Genomic DNA, 12,674 nt, shown 5'->3' with positions numbered 1-12,674 from the left:
TGAAATGACCCGAAACAAGGTGTTCTAGTGGAGGTTATCAAAATGACGAACCATAGGGAAAAGTGCACTTAAATAGGCCCTAATCCCAATGCCTAAACCCTCAGCCCATATACCAAGAATCGCATCGTGACACCTTATGTATGACACCGTGAAAAGTCTTATCTAGCAAGGTCCAATTTAGCTTAAGCCCAATTTGCTTCCAGCCTAAAACTAACCCTTTTAGTCTTAAACCTTGTTCTCTTAGCCCACAAACCCCAATCCTTTAGGTCCAAAACTTCATCCCATAAAGCTCGATGCCTTCTTGATCAATTAAAGTCCAACTTTCCAAATAAAGAAACATCCTGAAACCAGATGTTACAGACTCAAAGTGGTAAATGGAGGGAAAATTTTGCGGTCATTTGTTAGGGTATTAACGGCGACAAAATTGTCACTATTTTCGATGCCGCTAATACTCTTTCTATGATAAGTGAGACGTAGTCGTTGGATTTAGATACGTGATCAACGAAGGAGCTCTCTTGAACTTTCACTTGGATCGTGTTTTACTACCATTGGCGGCGACACCATTAGCAGCGACACCCCCATTAGCGGCGACAACTGAACACGGAGTTATGTTGTTGTCGCTAATGGTGGTGTCACCGCTAATGTCCTCTTTTCTTGTAGTGAACCTATGAGTATTGTATAAAAAATTCAAAGGTGGTTTTAGATTACATAGAAAAAAAACCAAAAACCCATTCTAGAGGTTTTTCTTGCTCTTGCTATGGATAAAGTGTTGTCCATATTAATGATGTTTAAATCATATTTAGGGAGATGACGGCATACTTTGTGAAATGAAAGGAAAAAATATTTAAGATCAAATTTGTAAACAATTAGGAATTAAAGGAAAAACATCATCTTCTTGACTTTCTCGATTAAATCGTGCTTTCTGCAATAAATAAAAAAGAAATATTCATATATCGGTCACCGGATTAATCCATTCCCTCATTAAGTCCGTTAACTAAAAAACACATGTTTTGTATTAGGACCTATAAACATTTGAGATTATCAACAAAACAAATTTTTTTTCCAAAAACGAGTTGGGTATGCTAAAACTGGAAGTCTGGAACTCATTACATATGTAAGCAAGAGAGGTTTAAAACTCACGGTTGAAGAATATGGATAGAAATAAATAAAGAAAAAAGGCGAACTAAAACTAATGAACTATTCTGATAGATTTCTTATATAATGTCTCGCATTTTAGAGATGAAAACAAAATGAACATAAAAGTTGTAATGTAAACTTGTATATACAAATTTTGAAAAGTGGAAACGACCTAAAATGGTAATATAGTTCTCATTTTGTACACGTTTAGTCCTTATTATTTTTTCTTGTAAAATAAGTCATGCAACTTGTTTTGTACACATTCAGTCCTTATGACCGGCTACTCCATGTTAAGTTCTCAATTTTACACATTTAATCACTAATAAGTCATTGTTGTTTGGGTTAATACCATAAAAGCCATAAGTTTTACACCCCAATTCTAAATTAGCCCTAAATGAATTTTTTGTTTCTAATTAGCCTAAATAATTGAGACGGCGTTTCAAAATCGTATAATCGACCGGTTAACAACAGGTTAAGCTCCTCAGCCGGTCACCACTCTCTTATAGTACTAGATCTTTCGAAAATATGTTTGTACACCACCAAACATCACCTTTCAGCAGAAACGTCTGCATCAAAAAGGGTTTCGTGCAGTTGATCTTGGGAAGAAAAAGGGTTTGAAAAGGGTTTCTAACACCATTTTTGCAAGCAAAAATTTTCTATTCTGAAGTTGAAATACACTAAAGTAGAAAGGTACATGGATGCCATTGAGAAATTGATGTGTATGTGTGTTCTTATATTCCATAATCGAGCTCCATAGTGTCACTAACAACTTTAATTTTTCATCTTGAACAGATGGCTTCATTATTTGGAACAGGTCAAAGGACCTGAAAAGGTTTATGTAAGGGAAAACGACTCTGATGATGATCTTATAGATTTCTCGTTCCTGTATTTTGCACCGGAGACCTTTAAACCAAGCTTAAACTTGTCTGATTACCCATTCCTTAACATATTATGTGATAAAAATGAGCTAAGGAGGGCTCTTGATGGAATGGGAGATGATGATAAGGAAGCTGATGCTAAGGAGCCAGAGCATGATCATATTGATGATAAAAATGATTGTGAAGTGGGTGTAGAGTATAGGGTTCATGATCCAGACATCCATTGGAAACAAATGAAACCCGTATTGAGAGAGTGTTGAGTCCCCTAATCAACTTAGGTTTGCATTAACTAACTATACAATAGCTAACAGATATCAATTATGGTTTATGAAGAGTGATAAACATAAAGTGATTGTTAGGTGCGGGGAAATATATAAAAAAGAAACATGTCCCTTTAGAGTTTATGCTGCTTGGAAGTATAATGAACGAACATTTCAAATTAAATCCATATGTGACATACATCTATGTGCTAGGAATTATAATTTTGAATCTTTCGTTAGTTGCAACCGGTTAGCCAAACATTACCTGAAGGACATAACTATGAAGCCAAATATGACATTGACTGGGATGAAGGAAGATGTACTTAGGGTGTTTTCGGTAGATATATCTAAGGGGAAATGTCACAGGTCTAGGACAAAGGAAAGAGAGATGATAGAAGGTAAGTTAGAAGAACATTATGCAAAGGTATGGGACTATTTTGCAGAAATCCTCAGGTCTAACCCAGGGAGCAATGTAAGGTGGACGTAGAATCTAATCCAAGTGGCATGAACTATTTCAAAAGGTTTTATGTGTGCTTAAAGGCTTTTAAGGATGGTTGGAATAGGGTTTGAAGACGTGTAATAGGTTTGGATGGTTGTTTAAAATCAAGGGAGAGCTTTTGACTGCTTTTGGAAGAGATGTAGACAATCACGTAATCCAATAGCATGTGCAGTGATTGATGTAGAGAACAAAGATAACTAGACTTGGTTTATTGAGTTGTTAGTTGTTGATCTTGATATTGATGGTGGTAGTGGTCTTGTTATTATTTCAGATCACCACAAGGTAAATAATATTGTATTTTTTTGTTTAATTATTATACATTTATAATAATTTTGTTACAGAACTACTTTCATATGTTGAACATAGACAATGTGCCAGGAACATCTATGCAAATTTCAGGAAGAGATACACTATATTAGAGGTGAAGAACCTATTTTAGGAAGCTGCCAAAAGTATTGTGGAGGGGGACTTTATAGAAACAATGGAGAAAATCAAACACATAACTCCAAGTGACTATGACTGGCTAATTTCAAACAACTCACATTCTTGGTGTAGGACATTTTTCTCTAGAGGATATGCTTGTGAGGCAGTAGAGAATGGCATACCAGAGTGTTTTAATTCGATGATCATTCACATGAGGAAAAAACCACTTCTAAAAATGCTTGAAGAAATCAGGATTTATTTAATGAATAGGTTTTATCATCAAGCTGCTATGGTTTCCCAATGGAAAGGTGACTATGAACCAAACATCTTAGAGAAGCTTAAGGAGTTTGGAAAACATATGAGGTATTCTCACTTTAATTTTGATCTTAAGTCTATATCTTTACATTACTAATTACTCACGTTAAATGTTTTAGGTATTGGATAGTAATACCAAGTGGAGGGGCTCTTTTTTAGACAAGGCATGGATATTCAGCTTACAAGGTGGATTTAGATGCTCACTCTTATTCATGCAGATTATGGGAGATATCAGGGTTACCATGTCTCCATGCTCAAGCTGCAATCAATTTCACACATAGAGATTCAACTGGTTTTATTTCATTTTGGTTCCATAAGGACAAGTTCATAAAGACATATAGGGACAACATCTTACCTGTGGAAGTAATATGTGGCCCCATACTGAATATTTGAAGCCCTTACTACCTCTTGTCAGGAGAATTCAAGGAAGGCCAAAAACAAAGAGAATAAGACATGCCTCTAAAACTCAGGATTGTAAGTACCTAACTCAGAAGGCAAAGATTAGAAGAACTATTAGGTGTGGGAAATGCAGGGAACTTAGTCATAATAAGTTGTCTTGTACGAATGGAGAAGGGCCCAATAAACCCGTCCCCACAAGGAAAAGTGGAAGACCAAGGGGGGATGGGGGAGGGAAATTATCTACGAAAACTGCAAAGAAACCAAGGAAAATAGGTGAGGGAACATCAAAAGAAGCAAGTGAGGGAAAGATGAAAAATGTTGAGGGCGCATCAAAAGAAGCATGTAAGATGAAAGATGTTTATTATTCAAATTTTCATCAAAAGAGAATTAAGATGATGGCAATGAGGGGAGGTAAGATCAAATATGTAGGGAGAAGATTGGAGGATAGTGCCAAGCAGACAATAAGGGATGTGTTGGGTAGTTCAATTCAATTTGTGGAAGGTCTTGAGGAAGTTTCAATTACCTGCCATGAAAAAGCTTGACCAACAAGATTTTCATACTATTAAAGATTTGAAGTCATCTGGATATGATCATGGGGAAATTGATGAAGCTTTTAATAAGGTATGCAGTTATAATTTTAGTAATTGACACAATTTTTCTTGAACATTATGTGATAATATGTTAATTTCTTATTCACAGTTGAGAAAAGAGAGGAAGGAAATGTTGGTTGGGAGTATAGTTAATGAAGAGAACATTCAAGAAACATAAGATCCATTGGTAAGAAAAAGGAAGCCCTCAGAAAGAATTATCAAGATCAATCCAGATGGAGGTGGTTCAACAACTGAGAAAGCAATTACATTGGAGTGATGTTGTTCTAGATAGGGTTTAATTGGGCATAAATCTTTTGGTTTCCCTTTTTGTGAAATAATCTTTTGGTAACAAGCTTCCAATTTATTGACAACATGTTACTAAAGACTGTAATTTGTAGTAAGTACAATGTCATTTTGTGAAATCATCGTTTGGCTTGTAAACATTGTTGTAAAGATGGAAGTTTGGTTCTGATTGTTACAATCCTCCATGTATGTATTTAGCTATGATTTTTATAAAGATTGTGGTTTGTAGTAAGTTTAATGTCAGTTTGTAATCGATAGTACATTGTCAATTTCTGATTAATGCTTTTCATATAAACTGTCCCATAGGACTATATATTACAACCTTCAAAATGTATTTCACATCCTATTACAACTGTCCCATAGGACTATAACACCAAATTCCTAAAAGAAGGATCTAATACAACTTTCACCTAACCAAAAGCTTCTCAAAATACTGAACTTAACAACCTAAACTTCCTAACTTCCTAGACCTTCACCAGCAATGCAATCCCAATTACCAACATCACTGCAAATAGCATGACCATGATCAACACAAGCTTCATCATCAACATCAACCTCCTATTTTGATCTTGATTCACCAGTTCCAACTAAGCATTGCCATCAGCCATACCAACCAAAGCTAAATGCATTTGGTACATCATATTTTTCTAATATTGATTAGGAAAGGTGGGTCTAGCCACATGAAGAACTTACAGTATCTCAAAGGATCCTGCATATTTTTTTGACAATTTTTCCCTTAGTCCCATAAGAAAACTTTATACTGAATCTAAGAATCAAGAACATACCTTGAAGTTAGTGCATCCCCTAAATTTCCTTCCAGGATTCTTGTCCATCCATACAACTGAGAAGCTAGCCTCAACACCACAACGACACAAAACCATGGGGTTGTTTTTGTTCCTGAAATTGCCATGAACATTTTTCCATGTTGAAGTTGATGACCCTGTAGACCCTGTAGAAGAACTAGCCATGAAGAAGTTCTTGCGTGGAGGAAGAAGTCGGAGGTGGGAGTTGGATTTCTAACGTTCAAAACCCTTATTTGTAAAGGAGTAACCGGCTGAAACCGGCGAAACCGGCTACCAGCGCTTGAGGCAAAAGTCAACTCCTACATAATGGCTAATTAGAAACAAAAAATCCATTTAGGCCTAATTTAGAATCGGGGTGTAAAACTTGTGGCTTTTATGGTATTAACCCTTGTTGTTTTTGTACACATTTAGACCTTATGACCAATTTCTTTAAGTTTTTCTTAAGTGACATCTTATGTGGGAGAATCACTAATGAGTTCTTATATGTGGCCCGTCCCTCACTTATATCACTTATATCAGTAACCTAATTCACGAATAGGTTGAATAATGTTGTGTCTTAGTTTTCTCAAAGAAGAAAATGTTTTCGGCTTCTCTTTCATCTATCTACATGGCAAACAACGAGATTCTTTATGACTGTTTCCTCCCAATTGGACTTGACACTTCCCAGTAGAAGAACACCCTGTGAAAAAATTTAGAGTATTCTGTAATTCTTTGGTGTATCGATTTTAACCATTTTTTCAGCAAATGAGTTTTTTTGTTCTTTTCAAATTGACATTTTTCTTATCTACTAAAAATTTATTTTTTATTACTAAGAAAAACCATGGAAAAAGCAAATTTTTTGGCAATAGGTAAATAAAAAAAACATATCAAATTAACCTCGAATTTGGAAGATAAATTTGCAACTGTTAAAAAAGAGGTTCTATGTCTCAAGAAATAAGTAAATGAGCTGAAAAAGAATTCACCTAATGATAGGGTTAAAATAAGGTATAATCTTTTGTAATGAAGTATGATTTATTTTAAAATAAGGTATAATCTTTAGTAATATATTTTCTTCACATGATTTAATGTAGTTAATATTGATATCAAATGAAGTTGGTATTGATATTAAATATAATTGATATTGTATTATAACAGTTACTAATATCAAAAATACAATATTATTAAGAACACATGATTCCACTACTTAAATGAGTCACATTTGAGAACACCTCATTTTTTATTGTCGCATGTAGGATGTTATGTGAACAAAACATGAAGAGACTGATCATAAGGAACATATACAAAAACATGACTTATTTTGCCAAAAAAAAATGAAACATTAAATATGTACAAATTAACAACTTAACCTAGAGTAGCCAATTACAAGAACTAAATGGGTACAAAAAACAAGTTTAAGGCTTATTTCACAAGAAAAAAACAATAAAGACTATATGTATAAAAAATGCAAACTATTTTACCTTTTAGGTCGTTTTCCCTTCCGATAATTATATTGACAATAGGAAAAAATAAAAGATGACGAAATTTCAGAAAGTTCCAAGTAAAGGCATTAACCATAATACTTACAATATTAGCTTCATTTAAAATCTGAGAGTACATAAAAGCTCTCGCAAACCTAGACATTCAGCTATGTGATTTTTGATAGAATATTGTAAATGAAATTTGGAAGGACATGGCAATATGATTTAATCATTTGACATCGAGCTTGTAAAACTTTTTTGAATTTGCAGAAAAGATATCGGTAACAGCTTCAAGAGCCTCAGGAATTGAAAGATCGCCCTCGTTACATGCATCGCGTAGAACAGAGAATATAACCTCTCGTGCCCACTTTGCACCTGACATGGCATCATTTGGAAGTTTAATTCCATATATTACATCTTTACAGCGAAAATTTTCATAAATTCCAAATTTCCAATTAGTCCTAACAAGCAACATCTTTTTTTAAATTTCTATGGTTCAGAAGCTGCCCGAATTGGAATTCATGATTCCATTCTATTCTATGGTGTGTTTCATTGTCAGAATTGGATTGTATTGGAATCCTTCAATTTCATTATTTGATGGATTTCACCATTGCTACTGATGGGTGGAGGGAATTCAACTTCATTCTTTCTTTTTGTATTAAAAGACCAATATATATATATATATATATATATATATATATATATATATATATATATATATATATATATTGTGTGTGTGTGTGCAGGTGATTATAATTCGGGTTTCACATACCTAGGTAAAATGTTTCTGGAAATGCACATCCATCAGTGCTGAACATCACCTGCATATACCATTTTGCATTAACATAAGAAGGCTAACATAAAAAAACGAGCTTAATTAATGATAACCATAAACAAACACAAGCAACAGAAATGAAAACAAAATTTTAATAAGTAGCTGAGCATCACCTTTTTTATTGGTGCTAGCTCCAAAAGTCGTTTCATTGTCGATATCATGCCATGGACACTAAGCTTTGGAATAGCCAAACCAAAATGAAGGTACACCTGAAATCGATTATATCACTTCTATCATCAACTCGCAATTTTGATATCAGAATTATCGATTTACATAATTTATTGTTGTATAACAAATTTGCTAACAATTTTCTTAATTAATAAGTTTTATTGCATACATTTTAATAAAAGCGGTTCAAAAGGCCTAGGCCCTATAACTGGTATAAGAGGTTACTTTACAGGCCCATTGTGGCCCAATTATTAGCACCTGTAATCAGAATTAGGATCATTTAATTAATTTCCCTTTCAAGTCTCTATCTATATCTAACCTGATGATATATGGATGACAAATATGATGCTTCCCTTGAAAAAGGGTAGGATGCATGTAACAGCACTATTCGAGAGTCCAAGAATCTAGGGTCTTCTAGAAGATTGCGGAGATGAAGGGGATTAGCCTGCCTCAAATCCAAATCTTTGTCTCCAAAGCTACCAAAAAAAATCAATACATTTTATTGAGTCAAGAAATAGAAAAATCTGATAAGGTGATTTTTTGTGTTTTATTTTTACCCTGTATGTATCTGCATGGGCCAGTCAAAACGCAGGGCCAACTCCAAGCTACGCACGAAGATATAATCAATAAAATTTTTGTTTGTGATGCGAACAGGATTTCCATCTGGAAAAAAAAAATTCATTGTCAGATAACAGACTTTCAATTGGTAGTATATAATACAGGACTGGAACTATGGGAAAAAATTTTGAACTCACCAACCAAGACTTGAGCAAGTGCCTCTTCAGCCTCTTTCTTGGTGACATTCGGATTAATGTCAAGGCCACTGCGATATGCAGCTATACTTTTTAAGGCAACCACATTGACAATGCGCCATGTGTCCACTTTCACAGACAATGTAATAACACAACACAACAACGATAAGGAACCAACACACTGTTAACAGAAACATACAATCATAGCTCCTTAAAAGTCTGAAAGGATATGATGTTAATCTTCCTATGAAAGTATCGGTAAATGTATCTAGTGTCCAACTCTTCCCATTTTTTATTCCCTGAAACAAAATATAATGACTAATGATGATACCACTTCAAAACTCAAAAGCCATGACATGAGAGATGTTTGGAGTATATTGCATAATAATGAGCAAGGGAAATGTTACAAGCACTAGCAATGTGTTTTATAAGAGCTAACAAGGTTGGAATAAGGTTAAAACTTAAAAGTATGTACGTGTAATATCATATCAATGCCATTAATTATGGGAAGACATGGTTACCGATCTACAAGCTACAATCATGTATCTTCAGTGACATTAGTTATGTCATTCATTCTCTATGCCATCTTTGTTGCAAAGAAGTTGACATGGCGATATTGGCCAAAACAAGGAGAAATCCAACAACATTTTCAGAACCCAAATCAAAGATTATTTTGAAGATTCATGATGTTAGGGATTCGATGATTTGGTATTATATATCAATGTTTATATATGAGTATGGCCATGGCCTATGTAATATGTATAAATAAGCATGTTACTAAGTTGCAAGAAATCAAAGTTTTGACTATTGATGACTAATCAAACTTGAGATTAAATGAGTCATGTGATATCATCGTTAGAAATGTATTTCTTAGTACACATTTATGAAAGAATGGAAGAGAAATTGAGAATTCATCATCTTTGAAAGTTGGGTGTCTAGATGGTTAACATGCCAAGGAAGTTAGTTATGGAGGAGTTAAAATTTGGGAGAAGAGTGTTTTTCATTTTGGTTAAATCACCATCTTTATACGAAGAATTCTTTTGCAAGATATGTGTAAGTATGACATGCAAAGACTTAGAACGTAAGTATAAGATAAGAAGCTAATTTATGATCATGTGAATGAAGAAATCTATATGAAATTGTGCAATGTAGGGAGGATATTTTGATCTTCCAAAGACCTAGTGAACCTTTTAGTCAATATATTTGTGTGCAATGTGACTAATTTGTGTACGTAATGTGGAGTATGTAGATTTGCTAGACTATGAGAAGTGATATGAGATTGAAAAAGAAAAGAATTTGTCTAACGACATTATCTGATGCTCACTTCTTTTTTTTTCGTTCAAGTTGAAATAGTGAAATAGAGAAGAGTAATTAATCATAAGAACAGACATTGTAATCAGAAAAGAAGGTAAGAATAGAATAAGACAATCTTACTTCATCAAGGATTTGCTCAGCTAGACGCTCGATCCTCAGTATTCTACCAACAAATGGTACAATATATTTATGCTGCCAAGTATCAATCATATTCTCCAACTCAATTGCATCATCTATTAGTACAGCAGAGATTTTTGCAGCTTCGAAACATGTATTGCTGAGTGTTGCTATTCCAGATACACTTCTACAGTTTTTTATTGCTTCAAGAGAGAACTCAGTGCAGTACAATTTACCAATATCCCTCAAGCTTCTCTGCGATACTTAACATACAGTTGTCAGCCCTTTGAACTAATACCCTAATCCCAAAAGTAACATATTAGCCCAATAATCTCTGGATCGATTTAAAACCATGGTAAAAATTATACAACTTAAGGCTCATAATAATAATAATAATAATAACTAGAAAGGTTACCCCCGCTACGCGGGGGCCAGAAGCTTTCAATGTTGTTTCCGAATTGATAAATATGACAGACATAGAAAGTGCAAGCATGAAAAGTCCGGGCTTTGCCCCGGACAAAAAATGTAAAAGTTTTGACTGCAAGGACCAGAAGTGTGAAAATGGCTAAAGAATTAAAGGGGTAGGAATTAGCAACTTTTTAGAAAAAGGATCAAAGTTGTCAAACCGTTAAAGTTTTGTGGCCAAACTTTACATATTAAAAGGTTCCAAAAAAGTGTAAAAATATTGATTGCAACGACCAAAAGTGTCAAAATGGGTAAAGAATAATGACCAAAGTTGCCCCAAAACATCCAAATTTAGTATTCCTAACTTCCAACAATAATACAGGACCAATTCTGCCAAAAAAATGGAAAGTTGAATGGAACACAAACAAAACAACATAGAATAAATTAATTAAAGAAGTACAGGGACCGGATATGTAAATCAAGGGACCAAACTTGGACAAAGTATCACAAATTTACTATTCCTTTCTTCCACAACTTTAATATATATATAATAATATGTTCAAACTTCTCATTCTCTATCCATGTGCATGTGGGATGGGTTATTACGTTGAACAAGGTTTCGATTGACCCTGAAAGTCAAAGGGTGTCACTTTAATTACTTGTTAAAGAAATGCACAAGTACGCTATCTACAAGGAACCAAAGACCAAAACTTTGTAGATACTATTTTAACTTAGAAGCTGATGAGTGTTGTATACTTTTAGCACAACTTCGCGATTCTAGTTGTAGAATCGAGAATATCTTACTCAAAAAATGCCCTTCGAAGTTTTTATTATACATGCCTCTAAAGTTATATAGTTCCCCCTCCTCATGAAAATTGCAAATATTTACAATACCCACCAAAAGAATTAAAGGAACCTTTTGGTTTTGGACCCCAGATGAGTGTAATTTAAAATTATTTTTAATAACGACAAACAAATAATTCTATTTCATAAAAAGAAATCTCATAAATCGCATTCTAAAAGGTACGTTTGTTGCAATCGTTTCAAATTTTCGTTTGGAACCCATTGAAAATTCGAAATATCTCCTTTTCATGTCAAACATCGAAGCTAAACCTACCTATCTGCGTTTGTCATACTCAAATACTCCATCCATTTACAGATTTACCGAATCAAGCGCAAACATTGCAACTTCGAAGAAACAAAGAGACGGTATTTCGAAACAAAAATAGTCTTAAAGGAGCGAATATTCCAAAAAGGGGCAACAGACAAAAATGGGTGCATTCAGTTACCAGCATTATTTACAAAAGGAATCATATCGTTTTTGAAGGATGAAGTTCAGCAAGTAAACAAACAATGTGTAGAAATTAGAAGAGAGGGGTGCCGACCTTGAAGTTAAGGGTAGATGGGACAAAGGATAAAGCCTTGCCGGAAGCTTCAGAGAAACAACTGAGGAACGGAATCGTAGAAGCGTGTGTTATGATGTTGTGAGCGTGAGCGTCAACGAGCTCCGCCGCTTCAACCGCTTGTCTCAGCTCTGCGTATTTCTCGTCCATCTCGCTACGCGTTGATCGGCTTCCCTGTATTTGTGATTTGTGAAAGGAAGCAAAAGTTATGATGGATGACGTTCCACTACTCTGTTATGGGAGATGGTAGCAGCATTGGCACCTAATTATACTCCGTCTTGTCTTTTTCTTTTCAAATTAATATAAGAGTAAATTACAGTTTTGGTCCTTGTGATTGACACTAATCTGCAACTTAAGTCTATACTTTGAAAAAAATGATGCGAGTAATCCTCATGGTTGCAAATCCGTCCTCGTTGTTGTCCTTTACCGTTTGACCACCTCTATTGATGACAGGAAAAATTATTATTAATTTACCCCTCATTTTGTTTTCTCCTGTATGGCCATTTTCTGAATTTTAAGGACTATATTTGTAATTGAGTTAAAAAGTGAAACAATAACCCTAAATTGAATCGGACATTCAGGCTCGTATTTTCTTCCATCACAACCCATTGGAATT

At 34.4% G+C, this 12,674-nt stretch overlaps 1 protein-coding gene across 1 annotated transcript; it reads right to left on the bottom strand.

The window, feature by feature from the left end:
• Nucleotides 1-7,058: 7,058 nt before the first annotated feature.
• On the bottom strand, nt 7,059-12,310 carry LOC145133580 (protein fluG-like). The gene is made up of 9 exons (XM_079068507.1): nt 12,041-12,310; nt 10,254-10,505; nt 9,052-9,118; nt 8,823-8,963; nt 8,625-8,730; nt 8,387-8,543; nt 8,013-8,108; nt 7,837-7,885; nt 7,059-7,439 (listed from the first exon to the last, which is right to left on the bottom strand). The coding sequence occupies exons 1-9, from the start codon at nt 12,206-12,208 to the stop codon at nt 7,294-7,296; spliced, it is 1,182 nt and encodes a 393-aa protein (XP_078924633.1). The 5' UTR covers nt 12,209-12,310; the 3' UTR covers nt 7,059-7,293.
• Nucleotides 12,311-12,674: the final 364 nt, after the last annotated feature.

The sequence above is a fragment of the Lactuca virosa genome, chromosome 8, assembly GCF_052849685.1.
Source record: "Lactuca virosa cultivar CGN04683 chromosome 8, Lactuca_virosa_CGN04683_v6, whole genome shotgun sequence".
NCBI lineage: Eukaryota > Viridiplantae > Streptophyta > Magnoliopsida > Asterales > Asteraceae > Lactuca > Lactuca virosa.
The sequence above is the reverse complement of the archived record's forward strand: the minus strand, read 5'-3'. Positions and strand labels throughout refer to the sequence as shown.